The sequence below is a fragment of the Choloepus didactylus genome, chromosome 4, assembly GCF_015220235.1.
Source record: "Choloepus didactylus isolate mChoDid1 chromosome 4, mChoDid1.pri, whole genome shotgun sequence".
Taxonomy (NCBI): Eukaryota; Metazoa; Chordata; class Mammalia; order Pilosa; family Megalonychidae; genus Choloepus; species Choloepus didactylus.
In genome coordinates this window covers 2,578,449-2,600,050 of record NC_051310.1, presented here as the reverse complement: position 1 = coordinate 2,600,050, position 21,602 = coordinate 2,578,449, and the positions used below count along the sequence as shown (strand labels likewise).

The 21,602-nt window shown below is 42.3% G+C and overlaps 1 protein-coding gene and 1 long non-coding RNA gene across 3 annotated transcripts in view; one reads left to right on the top strand and one right to left on the bottom strand.

Moving 5' to 3' along the window:
- Positions 1–20,487, bottom strand: part of LOC119531019 — a 55,166-nt gene extending 34,679 nt beyond the window's left edge. The window contains exon 1 of one of the 2 annotated variants that reach the window (XR_005216169.1): positions 20,381–20,487. This is a non-coding gene — a long non-coding RNA (uncharacterized LOC119531019). The remainder of the gene's footprint in view (positions 1–20,380) is intronic. The other variant, XR_005216168.1, reaches the window with a different exon arrangement.
- Positions 3,473–9,852, top strand: LOC119531018 (angiopoietin-related protein 7-like). The gene is given in 6 exon segments (XM_037831699.1): positions 3,473–4,110; positions 4,113–4,404; positions 6,861–6,961; positions 7,571–7,765; positions 8,433–8,631; positions 8,869–9,852. Coding segments are annotated over 6 exon segments (1,023 nt in total). The 5' UTR covers positions 3,473–4,044; the 3' UTR covers positions 9,039–9,852.
- Positions 20,488–21,602: the final 1,115 nt, after the last annotated feature.

The window sequence follows — 21,602 nt, the reverse complement described above, 5'->3', positions numbered from 1 at the left end:
TTCAGGCTGGGCTGGCATTGCTACAAAGTCCTGGGGAAATCACAGAGACTTTCCTTAGCTATGTGCTATAATTAATTCAGAGTCTCTGAGAAACAATTTCTGAGAGGTCCAGGGCACACTCTTTGGTAGCAGCAGCAAATCAGAAGGCTTAGGAAAGAGAGGGGAAACTTCTGTGACAGACTTGGGCTTTCAGATGACACTGAAATGAGATCAAGTGACAGAAGGGTTAGCTACTGAAAGAGTACACAGTAAGGCAAGCTATGACTCATTGAAAGACTTGAGAAGTAAAAGATTCATATGAAGAACACAATAAAACGAACAACAAAGCAGGCTCTTCTGAGATTTATTCTTTCAACAAACTCTGAGAGTCTGGTGCTGAGGGAGCTGCTTCTTCCCCTCAGCAATTCTGAAAGTGAAAGTTTAAGGGGAGGCCCAGGCAGGAAGACACTAGCAAACAAGCAGCAGTCTCTCATGTGGGGACTTTTAAAGAAAATGAAATGCCTCTCCTATGTGGGGGAGAGGGAGAGACCACCTCTAGGCCTTTCTAGATGTGCAGTCCTGAGGCTGTTCTGCAGGCTCCAGTCCTTGCTGCCAGCCTGAAGGCAGTCAGCTCAAACACCATAAGGCCTGAGAACTCCCCGACTAAGTAAAAGCTCACCAGCTTTTTTCATTAGTAATATGAACCTTATTTTCATAAACATCTCTCCCAGAAGCACCAAGCTGACCCTCTTTCACCACCAAGATATGGGAGAACAGGAGAAACTGTAAGATATCCAAAACAGGTGTTCCATACTTGCTCAGGTAATTCACTTTTTTTATGCTTACTCTGTTCAATGAAAGGCAGAAGAAAGGATTAAAAGCCTCTCACAGAAGGGGGAAAGTACTCTAGTCCTCTACATTCTTCACTGTTTTCTCTGTGGGCTTAGGTGTGCTCAGAAAAGACTTACTTTTCCTTCTTTTGGAAATGCAGAATCTAGGATATCACAGGGCTGTGGCTGCTTTAGCAAATAGATAATCTGGCATGGGAAATTCCCTTAATTAGCTGTTTTTTTGTGGGGGGAGATAACTGACATTTAGGCAGATTAGATAGTTGAAGAAAATTGCAAACAACTTACAAAAAGCTTCATCTCCAAATTATGCCTCATGTTAGAAATTTCCAGAAAATAAATGTCAGAAACTAGTTATTCAAAATAAGGGTTAGATGCTTCCTGTCCAAATTTATAAAACCTCTCTTACCTTCCCTAGAAAAGATTGTTTCCTGGTAGGGACATACTAGAAGCAATAAAGTTATTTTAGGTTATTTGTTTTGCTTATTCCTTTGTTTTGTTTTGTTTGAATTATTTTTTTTTTTAATTTTTGATAAACTATTGCATTAAAAATTAGACCAGTTCACTTATAGGTTATTTGGTTTTTATTATGCCTTTGTTTATTATGGTTTGTTAATTTTCTTGGGGTATGGTAGGAACATGTTGGAAGCAGTGTAGTTATTTTAGATTATTTGTTTTTCTTATTCCTTTGTTTGCATACGGTTTATCAATTTTTGTGGCGTATGGTAGGCAAATGTTGGAAGCAAAGTAGTTATTTTAGGTTACTTGTTTTTCTTAATCCTTTGCTTTGCTTTGCTTGAAATGGTGTTTTTGTTGTTGTTGTTGTTTGTTTTTAATTTTTTGATAAAGTTAAAAAAAAAAAACCTGTCTTACCTTCTGTATTACTTAGGGTTCTCTAGGGAAACAGAATCCACAAGCGATATCTATAAATATAAGATTTTATAAAAGTGTCTCACATAACTGTGGGGATGCACGAATTCCGTAGGGCAGGCAGCAAACTGGCACCTCCAACGAGGATGTTCCATGAACTCCTCAGGCAGTGAAGTGGCAACTTTGACGAACTCAGGAAATGTTTCGCTGGTTAGGAGAAGAAGTGGAGGTCCTCTGTCTCGCTTAAAAGTCTTCAACTGATCGGATTAAATCCAGCTGATTGCATTCTCTCATTGTGGAAGACACTCCCTTCCTTGATGTAATCAGTCATAGCTGCAGCCAATTGACTGATGATTTAATAAACCAGCCTTCTGGTTTATTAACCAGCCACAAATGTGCTTGCAGTTACAGTTAGGCCAGTTCTTGCTTGACCAAACAGCTGAGTACCACCACCTGGCCAAGTTGACACATGAACTTAACCATCACACCTTCCCTAGAAACGATTGTTTTGTGGGTTGCAGATAAGAATGACTGGTTCATTTTCTGTCCAGATATGAAAGTCTATTCATAACTTTTGGGTGAGTAGTGAGGGGATGGCTATGGGGAAGAGCAAACAAAAAGCTGGTTGGGAATCCACAGAGCTGCAATGTTCCTTTATGCTTTCTCTTCTGAGTCGCTCGATGGAGCGCCAAGGCAGCAGAGTCACATGGCAGGTCCAGGTGGTGCACAGCCCTTCTGTGGTCATGGTTTAGGCTCAGTCTTAGCTGATGGCCAGATAGCTTTGAAGATCCTCATGGAGTTTAGCATATACTGTCAGATGCTGACAACTTGGGGCTAAAACTGGAGTGCCCGGCTGGGCTAGATATTTGCCAAAAGAGAGCAGGGACTGGCAGACAGTGCCAATTCTAAATGGAATCTTTTGAGCAAAAAGTCAAGTTGCTGCCGGGTGTCTGCAAATTCCTCAGCCCTTAGCAGGTAAAGGCGACTAAGGATGTGAGGAAACTAACCCTGGCCCATCTTGAGCTCCTACTGGTCTTTGATTTAGAGGGAAAAAAATTGGTCACTCTAGCTGAGGAAACAGAAATTACTTTCTGAGAAGCTAGAAGCCCTGACTGGAAAAGGGCTCTGGGGTGGATTATGGCATGGAGGAGAGTTGTCAAGCATCAGGCTCGTGTGTGAAAATCTCACGCTGAAATTCCACATTATAAGTAAACTCTGCTCCAGTGTCTCAGTAACATGGGATACAGCAATAGCACGTTCCAAGGACAAAGGACTGTTTTAAGGACAGAATGTGTACATTCTTAGAGAAAAGCTTATTCCAAGGGTATCTGCTGTAATTCCAGGTTTTTACATTTGTTTTCAGAGCAAGAGTATTCTTCATATATGGTACATGAAAAATTAAAATATCCCTATTTTAAGATACAAAATCATAAATGTAGAGGGAGAGGGAGAGGGAGAGAGAGAAAGTCAGAGAGAGACAGAGGCAGAGAGGGAGGAAATACAATTTCAAATTGCAAATCACATTGCATGGAAGGAGGGAATTAGACTCTGGACATGTACTTATTTGGTAACGGGGATTCTTTAATATATTTTCCAAGTTTTGAACCATGGGCATATATTATTTATATAAACAGGAAAAAAAAAGATAATATACTCCCTTGCCTCAGAGATGAGCCTGTTCTCTATTCTGCCTAAAGCCTGAGGGAAGTGTGGGGGATCAATCCCAGGAACAGGCCGGGCACTTCCGAGTTTTCATCTTTCCCATATTCCTTTAGAACCTTTAGAACGGGATCTGGAAATTCTTCTGATGCTGCCCTGCTTGCTGACAGAGTGGAGCCTGGGGCTGGCAGGGTCATAATCTAACAAACAAAAAACAGTGGAAATACACAAAGTCACAGTCCTCCTGTCTCAGCCCTGACACTGTGCAGGCAAGAAAAGAGAGACTCACCCCTGTATCCCTCCCCGCCTCCCCTGCTCTGGCCTAAGATGACGCTGACTTCACCCAGCAGGCCCCTGACCCTCCCCGAGGAGCTGGGAGGGCCTGAAGCACCATGCAGGGCCCTGGTGGGGGTGGAGGTTAAGGAAGCAAACAACATTTAAGATGCTCAGTTTGCAGAGCATTCAGGCTTCAGAAGGAGGGCTTTGAGATACCCAATTAAGCTCCACTCTCAGAAACTCTGACAGCTCTGAGGAGGACCAAGAAAGAGCAGGGAAAGGAAGAAAACAAGGAGGTGGTGAGACCACCAGGAGCGAAGGTAAAAGATGATAATTTGCTGCCGCTTCTCAAACGTAACTGGCAATCCTGATTCCCTTAAAGGAAGATCCTTCCTCAGCAAGCCCAAGGAAGATGCTTAAAAAGACTCTGTCAGCCATGACCTGGCTCTGCATTCCCACGGCGGCATTTGCCAACCACCCCCAGTGAGGCCACAGAAGCCGTCTAGTCACGGGATGCCCATACCACTCCAACCGGCTGCCTGCTCTGAGGAGGTGAAGGAGCTCAAGGCCCAAACTGCCAACCTAAGCAGTCTGCTGAGTGAACTGAGCCAGAGGAAGGAGACAGCCTGGGCCAGCGTTGCCACACAGCTGATGGAACTGGAGACCAGTAACAAGCGCACAGAGTCACGGCTCACAGATGCTAAGACCAATTACTCTGAAATGAACAAGCAGATCGACATTATACAGCTGCACATAGCATACACCTCGGCAGGTAAGGAGAACGTGTCCACCTTCCCCCCAAATAGCCGAGTGCTTCTCCATCTACAGCGCTGCTTCTAAGTGACTACTGGGGTCTACTTTCTTGAGTACGTGCCACCAGCTCTATTTCCCATTTGGTAAAGTCTTCAGGAAAACTTCCTTTGACTTCTAAAGTTCTGTAAATTTACCCTTTTATTCAAACAATGCTTCAAAATAAGGAAGGTGTGAATTCCTGTCTTGGAGCACAGGGAGATTTCCTGGTTCGTTCCATTTCACAGAGCAAGTCTCAGAACAGAGTTCAAGTTTCCCTTGGTTGGTCTAGCCTTGCTGCATCCTGACCAAGAGATGACAGGCTGAATCTTTGATCAAGGGAAGCAGAAACAAACACCCAAACCTTCACATCTGTTGCTCTGGGAGCAAAGTTTTGTCAAAATGCTTCTCTGGTACTCCTACGATTTAGTGGGGATGGGCATTACTGCAGTTTTGTGTCAACCCTGAAACTGACTCTTCTTACTGGCACAAAATTAAGTGTTAGACACTGCCCACAGCCATCTGAAGAACCCCTCTGTGTTCAGGAAATGACAGGCTCTTCAAGGCTCCTCAATTTTAAGCTTTCTATTTTTCTTCAGGGTCTCAGATAAAATTCTCAAATAATACAGAAAATACAAAAATGCCATCCTGAAATCAGGATTTTGAAAGGTCAAAAATAAGATATATTTTAAACTATTTTCTTTCACCAAATAACTTTCAGTTTCTGGCTCGCTTGGTTCCAATAGGCTTACAGGTAAATTTATCATTTAGATATTAATTTAGCTTTCTGAAAGTGTCAGGAAATGATTAGGTGTAAGAAACATATTCTATAGATACGTCATGTCTTGCTGACATAAAAACCATTAGTTACCTTACACACCAAACTGCGAACAAAGAAATGCTTAGCTTCTTGGAAAAGAGGATGGCTCTAACAAGTAGGTTCTCTTTATCCTCAGTTCAGATGAAGAAAAAGTTTTAACATGAAATAAGCTTGAAAATTCTGTTATATAAACCAGAGTGTATAGATCATTTTCTTAGCATTTACTTCCTGACTCTCAGTTAGGATTAGAAAGGTATCCTTAGGCCATTTTCCATACTAATGAGTCTTGACTGGGCCTGGGAGATGAAACTAGATATGCAGAAGATAAGGCCAGAGAGAGAAATCTGCCAGGCGACTTCCTGCTCCTCCAAACAGTTGATTTCCCCACCACCCAGAGGGAGTTTCTTGGGGGACCAAAGGCAGTCCCCCAGTCTGCCTCTTATACTTCTTGCAGGGGGTCATTCCTTATTCTTCTGCATTACCAGCTGCTGGCCACCTTTCTACTCTATAAGGAGGTGCCCTTGGAAAAAGCAGTGAGTTGAGATGCTTTCATCAGTAACAGGAAATGAAGAACTCTGAGGGCAAAGGCACGTGTGTCCTGTTCCCCCGCCCCAGTGTGCTCGGTAAGGGAGCCAGGCAGCCTCTGACAACTCCTGGGGCAGGAGGCATCCAGTTGCCATCATTGGGCTCTTCTCCCAGAGCCCACAGGAGTGGCCACCAAGAAAAAGTTCCCAAGACACAGAGACAGGAAGCGTCTCCTGGACACTACGATTTCCCACACTCTGGATCCCATCAGGGCAGGCTGGCTCTCTCACAGAGCTCTCTGATATTCACAATAGGGATACAAAATCCAGCATAAAGCAGATGCCCACTGGGCAGCCAAGTAAGCATTTAAATCAACCCCAGAGTGAAAATCACGCTGTCCAATGTGCTTATTTTTTTGTTTTAATAACACTGTCAGGGGAAGACCTCAAAGGGTCTTCGGGGTGTTTTCATTTCATTCTGCCTTTCTTAGACTAATGGGGGAAAGATAAGATTGTAAAACCTATCTCCCTTAATTGAGGTCCTGGTTGGTAGTAACCATTACCCTCTAAACAACAATAACAACCAAAACCAACCAACGAGCAAACTAAACAACCAACCAACCAACCAACCAGCACCAAAGCCAGACCCTGTGAGATACTCATGACTTGTCTGGTAACAGGCAAACTGGCTGACAAGTCTAAATCTGTCAAACAGAAGCATCGGTTACAATAAATGTCATAATCCGTGGTCTTCACACAATGTAACATTTCTAGAATTCATGATCCAGGATGATACCTAGATAATTCATTCCATAGTTAGCCTGCAAGTGCCTGTTTGAGTGTTCTGTTGATGCCATCCAGGTGCAGGGCTTCCCCACCCCACTGCCGTACCACTAGTGAGGCTAAAATCACCTTCTCTCTATCCACTTCTCTTCCTAATCCAGAGACTGCCCAGCAATTACAAGCAATGTCAATTCTCTGGTTTTGAAATTAAGTCTCGGTTTTGACACATTCAGTTTAGATGCAGCAGGAACATCCTGCCTGCCCTGGAGCCCTGAATCTGGATGCTCAGCCTGTGGTTTGCTCCTTTTCTAGATGCCATCTATGACTGCTCTTCCCTGTATCGGAAAAACTACTGCACATCTGGAGTGTATAAGCTTCCTCCTGATGTCCTCGTTGGGAGCCCTGAGCTGCAGGTGAGGTCCAGTAAGCACACTGTTGATGTTCTACCCTCTGTCCTCCACCCCACTCAAAGGTATGGAGACAAAAGGTATTATTTCTAGTCTAATGAAAAGGAAACACAAAACAGAGATGCAAAGACACCAAATACCAGAAACACTAAACACTCAATTTATAGGCCAGAAAACCCTGCCAAAAACCCAGGCATGTATTTTACCCCTTTATTTCAGTAACAACTAAAACCAGACCCTCTAACATACATTAGATTATTCTTGTTACCAACACCATGCTAGTGTAGATCTCTTCCCATGTCCTAGTATAGTTATTTTTGTGGGGAGAAGAAAAGAGAGAACATGAAGTGGGCATATCAAAAGTACCTGGATTTCTCCCTTTGAACTATATGTGCTCCCCACATCCCCAATTCTGACAATTCTTCCCCAGTAAACCACTACCCTGCCCCAGCTCTGCCAACACTGGGGTAGAGTCGTTGCTGCCAGTGAGCCAGTATGACTATGGAAGTGCATGCACCCACTGGCTGTGAGGCTGGGAAAAGATTGTGACTCCTACCCACACACTCCTGCCACCTGCTTCTGCTAGGCCCTGACCAGAGCAGTTCTCTCTGCTAGGTGTTCTGTGACATGGAGACTTCAGGCGGTGGCTGGACCACCATTCAGAGACGAAAGAATGGCCTTGTCTCCTTCCACCGGGACTGGAAGCAGTACAAGCATGGCTTTGGTCGCATCCATAGGGACTTCTGGCTGGGGAATGAACACATCCACAGGCTCTCCAGATGGCCAACTCAGCTACGCGTGGAAATGGAAGTGAACACTGGGCCTGGGTCCCTGGGACTGAGCCAGGGCCACCACACGTCTGTGCACAGATCTGGGGTCACCATTCCTAAGCTTATCCACTAAGATGTGAATATTTACTATGATGGTTTTCCTGCAGGTTGTAGGACAGTTGAGGAAGAATAGTTTTTTCCCTTTTTTGCACAAAAGCGGGGCTACAGGTTGCATGAAGAGGCAGCCAGCCCAGGCCAGAGCAGAGCAAGTCCAACAGGCAGCTCAGCTGAAACACTGCTGACTCCAATCTGGCCTGGGAACACAGTTCTTTACCAATACTTGTTAGTGCCCCTTCTCAAAGTCTGTGAAGTTCTCACATTATATTCTCACATTACTTTTTTTTTTTTTTAACAAAACTGTGTGAGACACAGTGAGATTGTAAATCTACACCTTACATCCAGGGAAGTGAGGGAGTACAGATAGACTAATCAAGGTCATACGATGAATCAAGAGAGAAGTCTGGCCTTGGACTCGTGCTTTCTGATCTCCAGGTTGGTATGGAACAGAGGTAAACTAGACCCAGAGCTATGATAAAAGATGCCTGGCTATGGGCCTGCAGAGGGAGAAGAGGTACAGGGCTGGGTCTTCTCTGTGAGATGCAGTGAAAGCCCAGGGCAGTTTCTAAGGCTCTGACTCTTCCTGACAGGACTGGGAGGGCAACGTGCGCTATGCTGAGTACAGCCACTTTGTTCTGGGTGATGACGTGAGCAGCTACCGCCTCTTCCTGGCGAGCTACAGTGGCCGTGTGGGACATGACGCCTTCCTCTATCATAACAACACAGCTTTCAGCACCAAGGACAAGGACAATGACCACTGCTTGGAAAATTGTGCAGAGATACTTAAAGGTAAGATGGGTGCATGTGGAGGTGGGGGGGGAGTGGGGATTAGGCATAAGCCTGTAATCCTACTTAAGAAGAGAGAATGAATTTAGAACTGTACGATTGGTGTTCTGGCTTTGGTAATTAATTTTTGATATGGGCTCTGACAGCTTACCATCAAATCCCCGATATCTGGGCTACCATCTATTTTCCAAGGGTGTGGGCATACTCAGCTTACTGGCTATGATCTGCTTCTTGTGTCAGGTGGATACTGGTACAATTGCTGTGCAGACTCGAACCTCAATGGGGTGTACCACCGCCTTGGAGAACACAAAAAGCACATGGATGGCATCAGTTGGAATGGATGGCATGGGTCTAACTACTCCCTCAAACGGGTGGAGATGAAAATCCGCCCGGAAGACTTCAGGCCCTAAAAAGAGACCTTCTGTGGAAAAATGATGCAGAAATAGAGACAAATGGAGGTTGGGCAAGGGCAGAGAAAGGGAAGAAGAGAGGATAGAAAGGGTAGGGATGGAAAACAGCCTATAATCTCCAATAAGAGGATACATCTCTGAGGAGGACAACAAAAGACATAGAAGCTAATAGGATGAGGCATTTAATCATAATGGTTCCTGAGAGAGACTTCTCAGGGGGCTGCACTGGGTGGGCTCTGCCTGTGATCCCTGACAGCAGCAGCCTGTCTTTTCCACATGAGTTTTCTGTGGGAAAAAAAAACAAAAAACTGTGTGCTCACTTAATCCATTTTCACTACATTTAGGTTACATGAGGGCAGAAAACAAAACATTTTGTTTAAAAGAACTACATTATTTTGATTCTCAAGGGAGAGGCCTTGGGTGTTAGGAAAAGGTATAAAAGAGGAGGAGGAGGCAGTTTCCATTTTTAAGTCTTGTGTAATATCTTTCTGTCTACACACTTAGTTTTCAAAACACAAAAACTGTGCTACTGGGGCTGAGCTGGCACAGGTCGGCGCTGCTTGGAGGAGGCTCCAGGGACCCAGGCCCCGCACTCAGCCTCCCTCAGGGCAGAGCCCTCCCGGGAATGACGGGGCCCAGCAGTGTCAGAGGAGCACCCACGGGGTGAGGAGAAAGCTTCCAATCTATTTTTATTTACTTATTCTAAGAAAGGGTCTCAAAGAGCTTCATTTTATACCTTGTCTATTAAAAATGCCTGAAAAATGAAGGTAGATGGTGCTATGGTTAATAATTCATGCTGTATGTAAGCATCTTCCTTTATAAAAATAAAATGTTCTAGCTTGTGTTTTAAACATTTAAAGTTTCTTTTCCTTTTGCAATAAGCTTTGTTTAAATTCATTTATATTGAGCTCTATTCACATACCATACAGTCATCCATCATGTACAATCAACTGTTCACAGTACCATCATATAGTTGTGCATTCATCACCACAATTTTTGAACATTTTCCTTACACCAAAAAGAATGAAAATAAGTATAAAAAGTAAAAGTGAAAAAGAACACCCAACATTCCATTCCCCCACCTCTCACCCTATTTTTCATTTAGTTTTTGTTCCCATTTTTCTGCTTATCCATCCATACACTGGATAAACCAATGTGAGCCACAAGGTTTTCACAATCACACTGTCACCCCTTGTAAATACATAGGTATACATTCGTCTTCAAGAGCCATGGCTACTGGGTTGCAGTTCGACAGTTTAAGGTATTTCCTTCTAGCTATTCCAATACACTAAAACCTAAAACGGGATATCTATATAGCACCTAAGAATGCCCTCCAGAGTTAACTCTCAACTCCATTTGAAATCTCTCAGTCACTGAAACTTTATTCTGTATCATTTTTCTTCTTCCTTCTTGTCAAGAAGATTTTCTCAATCACACAATGCTGGCTCCAGGCTCAACCCCCAGGCTCATTCGTGGGAGTCATATCCTGCATTACTAGGGAGAACTACTCCCCTGGCAGTTAGGGCCCACGTGGGGGGAGGGCAGCAAGTTTACCTGCCAAGTTGGCTTAGCTAGAGAGAGAGGGCCACATCTGAGCAACAAAGAGGTTCTCTGGAGGAGACTCTTGGGCACAATTATAAGTAGGCTTAGCCTCTCTTTGCAGTAGCAAGCCTCATAAGGGTAAGCCCCAAGATTGAGGGCCCAGCATACCAAAAATCAGTCCTCAATGTTTGTGAGAATATCAGCAATAATCCAGGTAGGGACATCCAACATTTTCGCATTTTTTCCCAGCTCCTCAGGGGGTCCTGCAGACACATTTTTATTCTCTGCCCAAATTACTTTGGGGTGTATCACTATTCCACACTAACCTCTACAAACCTACCAGATCTCACTTCCTATTCAAAGTTCCATGTAATTTCAGTGTTTGAATAAACTGACCATACAAGTTAAATTATTTAGTGTGCTGTAGAAGACACATATCCTGCACCAAATAAACATCTCTTCCCTTGGTATGACAGTGAAGGTGAAGTTTTAAAGCACAGTCAAAATCGTCCTCTACCATTTGGCCTGATTTACCTTAGTCCTAACCAGATCTGCTTCATTCATATCTCTAATTGAAGTCCAGACTCTTTTTCAGCTTTTTTAACAGTTGCTGTATGTGCTAATACTGACATTCATAGCTCTGAGTTTCAGGTGTCACACAGATAACCCCAAGATCCAGAGATCAACCAGGTTATACACAAAGGGATCACCATCTCAGAATCTGCACATAGCCATTACAATTCAGGAAGAGATGTGACAGCTGTAAGAGCTTACAATCTAGTGACCACTACAATAAGCATTCTCCTGATAAGCTGTGCTCTAAGATTCAATTCTCAGGGTTTATACATGGTAGTTAGTCTATATTGGTGAGGCTTTACGTTTGTCTTTTCATATCTGGTGTACTTCACTCAAAATGCTATCCACAGGATCCATTCACCTCATTGTGTGTCTCACAGCTTTACTCCTTCTTGCAGTTACTCAATATTCCACTGATGTCTACACCACAGTTCACCATTCTGTTCATCAGTCAATGTACCCTTAGGCCACTTCCACCCATTGCAAGTCACGAATACTGTTTCTATAAACACCAGTGAGCAAATGTCCATTTATGTCCCTGCTCTGAGAACTTCCAAGTATATACCCCATAATGAGGTTGCAGGACCTCATGGCACCCACATACTTCGCTTTTTGTGGAACCACCATACTTGCCTCCAGATAGGCTACACCATTCTACTTCCCCACCAAGAGTAAACAGGTACATCCCTCACTCCAGGTTTTCTCCAGCACTTTCATCCCTATTTATATTTTTTCTACCATTTTAAAGAAATACATTCACATACCATACAATCATCCCCAGTGTGCAATCAGTTGTTCAGAGTATCATGTAGTGGTGCATTCATCACTACAATCAGCACTTGAGCATATTCATTACTATGAAAAAAAATTTGTTAAAGAATAATAAAAAAGATAATAAAAAAATACCATACAATACAATATAATAATGTCAGACAACACCATCACTACCAAGAATCCCATATCCCTCCCTTATATCCCCGTCTTATAGACTTTTAGCTTTGGTATATTGCCTTTGTTACAATTAATGGAAGCATCTTACAAGTTACCATTAACTATAGACTCCAGTTTGCACTGATTGTATTTTTCCCCTATACCAACCGATTTTTCAACAGCTTGCAAAGTTGACATTCATTTGTTCTCCCTCACATAAAAACATTCTTATGTTTGCACTTTGCTACGATATATAGTCCTAGTTTTATCCTCTATCTTTCCTCCTGATGTCATACTTGCCCCTAGCCTTCCTCTTTCAACCATACTCACAGACATCTTTGTTCAGTGTGTTAACAATATTCTGCTACCATCACACACTATTGTGCTATCCATTTCGGGGTCTATATAATCAATTCTGTTGAACATTCTATACTTCTTCAGCATCAAATGCCCACTCTCTACCCTCTTTCTGTCTCCTGAGTGCCTGTGTGCTCAGCTTTCAACTCTCAAAGTTTGCTCATTAACATTAGTTCATATTAGTGACACCATACAGTATTTGTCCTTTTGTTTCTGGCTAACTTCACTCAACAAAATGTCCTCAATATTTGTGCCAGTTTGAATGTATTATGTCCCCCCAAACGCTATTATCTTTGATGTAACCTTGTGTGGGCATACCTATCAGTGTTAATTAGATTGTAATTCTTTGAGTGTTTCCATGGAGATGCGCCCCACCCAACTGTGGGTGATAACTCTGACTGGATAATTTCCATGGAGGTGTTGGCCTGCCCATTCAGGTGAGTCTAAATTAAATCACCGGAGCCATATAAATGAGCTGACTAACAGAAGAAATTCAGTGCAGCTGAGAGTGACATCTTGAAGAGGAGCTACAGCCAAGAGGGACACTTTGAAGAAAGCACAGGAGCTGCGGATGAGAGAAAGTTTGAAGACGGCCATTGAAAGCAGACTCTTGCTCTGGAGAAGCTAAGAGAGGACAAATACCCCAAGGGGAACTAAGAGTGACATTTTTGAGGAACCACAGCCTAGAGAGGAACATCCTGGGAGAAAGCCATTTTGCAACCAGTACTTTGGAGCAGATGCCAGCCACATGCCTTGCCAGCTAACAGAGGTTTTCCGGACACCATTGGCCATCCTCCAGTGAAGCTACCCAATTGCTGATGTGTTACCTTGGACACTTTATGGCCTTAAGACTGTAACTGTGGAACCAAATAAACTCCCTTTTATAAAAGCCAGTCCGTCTCTGGTGTTCTGCATTCTGGCAGCATTAGCAAACTAGAACAATATTCAACAACGTTATTATATCTTTAGTGACTTTGTTCTGTCTTACAACTGCAAAATATTCCATCATGTGTATATACCACAGTTTGTTTATCTACTAGTCCAGTGATGGACACTTGGACTGTTTCCATCTCTAGGCAACCATAAATAATGCCGCTATAAACATCAGTTTACAAATGTCCATTCATGTCTTAGCTTTCAGTTCCTCTGAGCATATACTTAGTAATGGGATTGCTGATCATATGGCAATTCTGTACTTAGCTTCCTGCAGAAGTGCCACACAGCCTTCCAGAGTGGCTCCCCAAAGTCTGGCTGTGGAGGATCATCCCCCAGCAAACTGTCAAGGTAGGCGGATGGGAGTGGAGAGCCGCTGCTCACTCCCTTGCCCAGTGGCGGTTTTGCTGCTGCTGGCCTGGCGGATGAGGGGGGGCTGTGGGATGTCCCCTGTGAGGAACACTCTATGGCTGGTCACACCCTGGAACTGTGGTCCCTGGTGTCCTCTGGCCCCTTTGTAGTTACTCTGAAGGAGGAAAACCCTGTTCTGCCTCACCTACTCTGCCATCTTCCCTGAATTCCTATTTGTATACATTTTGTAAGAGGAACCAAATAAGAAATTATGGAAATGCCAGAACCAAGAAACAAATTTTTATTGTAACAGAAAAGAGATATAAGTTAAAATCAAAGAAGTAAAAATTCTTTAATCTTAAATTTGAATTAGAAATATCAATATTACTATAATTTATTTTTCTCATTCTTAAAATTACATATTTCTAGTTCTCTTCACTAGAAAAGATCTAGAAATAATGATATTGCAACAGCAATGAACATCCCAACAAAAATTTGGGGTACATCCAAACTAAAAGAAACCAGAGCTCCTTGAAGAAGTGGCCATGCCCAGGTTTAAGTGACATGTATTTGATCACCTTTTTTCCAGAAAGAAAGAAAGAAAGTAATCAAAGTAAGACTACTCTGCTCTGTAGAAAGGACACAATAAGTCAGGTTGATAGTGGTCATTAGATTGTGAAGAAGAAAAAAGTGAACACACCTGCAACAAAGTGAAATACACCAGACATACTTCAGTCCATGAGTTAATAAGGATACTCAAAAAAAAAAAAAAAAAAAATGGGTGTGTGCGTGTGAACCTTGGTTATCTTTCAGAGGTTGCCAAAGCCATGACCCATTATTGTGAAAAACTGATAAAGGGAAAGAACCATGCATTTGCATTTATTCTGCCTTTTCTGCATGAACTGTATTTCAAGTTATCTAGGTAACGATACAAAGTTCTTTATAGATGATTTCTAGAAAATAAATCCAGAAGCAATGAGAGAATTAGAAAATCATAATGTTATAGTTTCTAATGAAATAATGGATCTTGGAAACAGTCATGAATGGACCGTAAAACAATTAGAAGAAAGAAAGATGAGGAACTTTATAATAGATGGGATCACAGGATCACAGCACCTGAACCAACTAACTCACCTCTTTGTAAGTAGATGATGTAAAAAATATTTGCTTCCTATTATGTTGGAACAGGAAGTTTTCAACAATACCTAGGATGTATTTTTTGCCAAAGGAATGGAACTGAATCTAATCAAGCCTCTAAATCTAACTAGTTCACAGGAACTTAAAATGTACCTGGATGATTCCATGAGTCAAATCCAGAATGGGAAAATCTATAGAACAAATGATCTGGTTTCTTCCACAAATCCATGGTATGGGAAAGAAAAGAGGGACAGATAGAAAGAGAATTAGATATACCATGGTATAGATAAACCAACCAATTCCGATAATTCCATGGTATCACTTCTAAATAACTTAAGGGTGAAAGAAGAAATCATAAGAAACAGAAAATATTTCTTTCTAACCAATAATGAAAATACAGTATCATTATTCAGCAACAAAAAGAAATGAACTACTGCTACATGCTATAACATAGATGCACCTCAAAAACATTGTTATGTGAAAGAAGGCAGACACAAAAGACCACAGGGTGCATGATTCTGTTTATGTGAAATGTCCAGAAAAGGCAACTCCAGAAAGACAGAAAGTAGATTAGTGGCTGCCTATGGTTGGGATAGGAACAGGAATAACTAAAGTGGCTTGAGCTTTCTTTCTGACGTGATGGAAATTTTCTAAAATTAGACTGTGGTGATGGTTTCCAAACTCTGTATATACATTAATAATAACCAAATTTTACACTTAAAAGGGGGGATTTTATGGTAGGTGAATTATATCTCAATCAATAAAACCTGAGTTTTGGAATGCAGTTAGCAACACCTGTGATATTGAGCCTTAACAGATTACAACAAAAAAGAAAACACTTAAAATTAACGAGCCAAAATTCCAATATAAGAAGTTAAAAAGAAAAGCAGAAGAAAATAGAAAGTTATAATGAAGATAAGAGCAGATTACTGAAATAGGAAACAAAGATAAAACTGAAAACACCAACAATGGAAAGTTGATTGTTTGAAAAAGAAAAATAGTATAGTCAAATTTCTCAGAAAAAAGTTTTTAAAAAATTAAAAAATAAGAGAATAGTGTAAACAACTTCATGCCAACACTCCTTATCATTTAGATAAAATGAATAATTTCCTAGAAAAATGTGACCAAAACTTTAAGAAGAAACAGAAAAGCTGAACAGATGTGTGCACCTGTAGTTAAAAAAATTATGGGCTAATTCCATTTAAGAACATAGATGCAAAAATTTTACATTAAATACTACATATGAAGTCAATGTATTAAAAATACATCATGACCAAGGTGGTTTTAACATTAGAACACATACAAATGTAATTCAAAATATTAGCACATGGAAAGAGAAAAACCAAATGATCATCACAATGGATAAAGAAAAAGCATTTGAAAAATTCCATACCCATTCAAGATAAAAACTCTTTAGCAAACTACGGCTATAAGGGGATTTTTATAATCAACAAGCTATCCATCCAACCTACAGTAAACATTATACTTAATGGTGCAATGTTAACAACAGTCTCATTAAAATCAGACAGGAGTTTAAAAGATCCCCACTCTACTAGAGCTAGTCAACACTGTGGTAGAGGTCCTAGGAATGCAGTTAAGGAGAAGTAATAAATGGTTTATAGATTAAAACAAAAAAAAAAAATAAACTGTCTTTCATTTTTTCACAGACTATGTCATTATCTAGAATGAAAACCTGAGAAAATTTACAGGTAAATTATTAGAATCAGTAAGAGGATTCAGTGTGGTTGCTGCTTATTAGCATAATATACAAAAAGAAAATGCACTTCTATCTTCCAGACATGAAGGAGAAAATGCAATTTCTAAAACCATACTACCCCTTCTAAATGTGCATCAAACTGATAATCTGATCACAAAAGGAAAAATAATTCAAGTATCTTTTAAGCCCAGGCCTCTGACTGTATCCTGCTGGGGGAATATATTTCTAAGAACAGGAGGTTTGTGGTTGGTAGCAGTATGGGTAACCATGGATGTACTCTGCAGACTCTCTGTGGTTTAGGGCACATCCTGGTGAGAGGTGATGTCTTCCAAAGATTAGGACCAGAGAGGTTGACAGCAAGTACAGTTCAAACCAAAGACAAAGCTACTGCCCATTACTACAGCTTTAAACTACATGAATGGAACCCATAATTGATCTGTTCATTTAACAAATCTTTATTAAGTATCTACTCTGTGGTAGGAAACATCCTGTCCGAGGTTCTGCCTACTGCTTGGGGTACCAGGATGAACAAGACATTGTCCTTGACTTCATGTAAAGTCTCTACTTAGACAGCCCCAGACTATCAACTTCCCCAACCCATCCCAACCACTGTAATCAGGAGGAAAGAAGTGAGCGTCTGGTATGAGGTGGGGAAAAGAAGCAATTAGAAGAAACAGCCTCTACTCTGACTCCAAAAATGTTACCACGAACACAAGAAATGCCAGAGAAATGTGAAACCACTGCAAAGGAAATTGCACATTCTACGGACATTAAAGTTGGTTGTTTTTCCAAAACAGAATCTCCGCATTTTCCAAAGCCTCCTTAGCTGTCAAAAGGCATCTAAAACAGTGATGACAATTTAGCCCAAACACCCTTCTCACTTGCTCAAATCACAGAAGTCTCCAACCTCTTGTAGCTCCATGGTGACAGTGTTGGAGCTCCTTGGCAGCTTTGGCCCTGGTCTCCTCATTCCAGCTCTTCAGACCACTGGCAAACTGCTGCAAAACGCTCACATTGTTCAATGTAGTGGTAGTGTGGTGTCAGCAGGTCTGGTTCAAAGCATCTTGCCCTGAGACTCTTTGGAGATAAGGTTCCTTTAATTCTCTGAATAATGACCTATGACAATGAATTTATTGGACCTCCTTTCACAACACAGATCTCCACCCTATCTTAGTCAGGTAGGGGATTCCAAAAAGACTGGGAGACTTCACTGAGGAAAATGTAGAAAACCTAGAAAACATTCATTGAACAGTGATTGACGTTTAAAAGAGGCAGCATAGTACAGTGTGTCAATCTGAGGGCCATGGAGCCAGACTACTTGGGTTTAATTTCAGTTCCAAGGTTATATACCTTGAGGAAAACACTTAAAATTTCTACATCTGTTTCCTTAACCACAATATGAGGATAATATACCTAACTCATAGGTTTGATGTGAGGATCAAGTCAGTTAATATATGTAAAAAAATGTGCTTACAACTTGAAAGGTGAAATCACTGCCCTCCCCCCTACGTGGGATCAGACACCCAGGGAAGTGAATCTCCCTGGCAACGTGGAATATGACTCCCAGGGAGGAATGTAGACCTGGCACCGTGGGACGGAGAACATCTTCTTGACCAAAAGGGGGATGTGAAAGGAAATGAAATAAGCTTCAGTGGCAGAGAGATTCCAAAAGGAGCCGAGAGGTCACTCTGGTGGGCACTCTTATGCACACTTTAGACAACCCTTTTTAGGTTCTAAAGAATTGGGGTAGCTGGTGGTGGATACCTGAAACTATCAAACTACAACCCAGAACCCATGAATCTCGAAGACAGTTGTATAAAAATGTAGCTTATGAGGGGTGACAATGGGATTGGGAAAGCCATAAGGACCAAACACCACTTTGTCTAGTTTATGGATGGATGTGTAGAAAAGTAGGGGAGGGAAACAGACAGACAAAGGTACCCAGTGTTCTTTTTTACTTCAATTGCTCTTTTTCACTCTAATTATTATTCTTGTTATTTTTGTGTGTGTGCTAATGAAGGTGTCAGGGATTGATTTAGGTGATGAATGTACAACTATGTAATGGTACTGTAAACAATCGAAAGTACAATTTGTTTTGTATGACTGCGTGGTATGTGAATATATCTCAATAAAATGATGATTTAAAAAAAAAAAAAAAAAAAAGAAGGAAAAAAAAAAAAAAAAAAAATGTGCTTAAACAGTGCCAAACACACTGTGAGTTCTCAATTAGTGTTAGCTACTTTTATCATTACCACCATAGACATGGCACAGTGCCAGTAATAGAGGTAGGGAGGACTGGAGAGAATAAAAAATGACTAAGACTGCCCCTTTCCTCAAGGAGTTTAATCTAAAAAGAGAGATTATTATTCTATAGCAGCACTGTCCAATACAAATATAATATGATCCAAAACTGTAATTCTAAACATGCTAGCAGAATATTTAAATTTAAAAAAAAACAATTAAATTAATTTTAATATATTTTATATATATTATATAAATATCCCAATATATCCAAAATTTTATTTCAACATGTTACCATTCTAAAAAATTACTGACCTGTTTTCCATTGTGTTTTGTAGTAAGTCTCCAAATTCTAGCATGTATATTACACTTACAGAGATCTCAATTTGGAGTAGCCAAATTTCAAGGGCTCAGTAGACGGATGTGGCTGGTGGCTACTGTACTGGACAGTACAGTTCCATAGAATACCAGACTCTCAGAGGTAAGCTAAAAGAGAGTGATTAATTTTTGAGATGATTCATACATTTCTCAATTATGTACTGCTCCTTCCCTCAATGAGCTTCTGATCCAGTGGGAAATACACAAATGATCAGCAACCACAATAAAGTGGCCACAGCGGGACTCAGTGCAGATTGCTTTGGGAGTAACACATATACCTATCTTGATATGTCCTCATTATACCATAAAACCAATTACTCAAAATTCTTATTTTTTTAACCCATCTGTGACACGCAGAACAAAACACACACACACACAAACACACACACACACACACACAGAATAATTCCTTATTAAAGTTTTCAAATACTCCAGTGCCAAGAAGACTGCAGAAGGAAATGCCAACTTTTACAGAAGAAAAACCACAAGGATCCCTCCAGAGAAAATACGACACCGTGTGTGTGTGTGTGTGTGTGTGTGTGTGTGTGTGTGCGCGCACGCGTGTGGTGGTGGCGGCGGCGGCGGCGGCCGTGGTGGTGGTGACTGGCTAAGATTTCCCATTCTCAGGAAAGAACCAGTCCGCTGCTCCAGGCGGAATTGTTAAACTACCTGAAGTCAAACGTCCCAAGGGTCTTGGTGTGCGCTTGAAGAAACCCGCTAAGTTGGGTGGCTGAAACTAGGGATGCAGGGGGGAAAGGCAGAGGGGATGAAACCCCGGGAGGAGCCGAGCTCAGCTCCGGGTCCGAGTCCCTGGGAAGTCCCCAGGGTGGGGACAAGCGGCTGCCGCTGCGGGCGTCCTCTCCGAGGCGGAGGGCCCCGGATTTGTGGGGGCTCAGCAGGGGAGCCTGTGGCAGGGCACGGAGCCCCGCAGAGGCCTCAGCGGGACCGGGGTTGACGGCAGGCCTGGCGGGCGCCTGGGAGTCACGGCGGGACAGAGGGCGCTGGGGGTCGCGCGGGAGGTGGGCGCTGCCCCGCCGGGGGCGCCCAGAGGCGAGTGCCGGTACTAACGGGTTCCCGCGCCCCCGACAGGCGGCTTCCCGGGACCCCACACGGACCCGGCTGGCCGTGGGTCCGGACATTCCGCCGCCCTGAAGGGGTCGGTGCCGGACCCCAGACTCACCGCGCGGCTTCTGCCAAGGCCTCAGCTGCGCCGCCAGCGCCGGTCCGGCCGCTTCAGGCCCCCAACCCCGCCACCCGCCGTCCCCGCGCTCCTCTAAGCCGGGCGGGGGCGGGGCTGAGCTCCCAGCCCTGAAGACCAATCGGCAGGCGGAAGAAGAAGATAGGCTGGAACACAGTCCAATAGTAACGAAGGAGAAGTGAAGCCTCGGGACCCGGCTTCTCCGGAGGGCGGGGACTCTTCAAATAAACAACCCACCCGACCAATGAGAGTCGAAAGCAGTCTGAGGTCCACGCGGGAGAGCCAATCGGTCGTGAGTAGACTACAGTCACTTCCACTCACACACCCGGTGCGCTACTGCTGAAATTCCCCTCTGCAGCGCGGTTGTGGTTACGTTGAGTTCGTTTTCTTGGGTTCTGCGGGACCGGCTGAAGTGGCGGTTGGTGAAGGTTCGAGACCGCGGCTGGGAGAAATCGTGGATGAGATCTCACTGGGAATCTTTGGGCTGGCTCTATTTATGGCCCCCTAAATTCTCTTTTGGTAAATTTAATGGGCATTTGAAAATGTTTATAAAGTTGGATTTTCTCAGTTTTCAAATGTTTGGGGAGGGGCTCACAAAATCATTCTCGCGAAATCTTAAATAAGCTAATTAAATGAGCTACTCGTAATGTTAAAACAACATTATCGTTTAAAGATCTTTTTAAATTTCAACAACTACATTTTTAATCGTTAAGCATTTCCGAGTAGGTGATATATTCACCCTGTGTGCATGCAGTGGGATATTATGCAGCCATCAAAAGGAAAGAAATTCTGATACATGCTATGAGATCGATGAGCTTGAAAACGTTATGCTGAGTGAAATAGCCAGACACAAATATTGTATGCTTTTACTTCTATGAAATATCTTTTATGAGATAAGCAAATATCTATATCAAGAATAAGCAAATTTACGGGGACAGAAAGTAGATTAGAGGTTACCAGGGGCTGGGTGTGGGTGAACGGGGAGTTAATGCTTAATAGATGCATTTTCTGTTTGGGGTCATCGAAAAGTTCGGTAATGGATGGCGGTGAAGGTCAGTCAACATTGTAAATATGGGGCATCTGATTTTTTGTACACTTAAAAATGTCTAAAATGGCAAATTTTGTAATATTATGTATATACACACATATATATATACGTATATATACAACCAGAATAAAACATTCTAAGTAAAAAAGACTATTC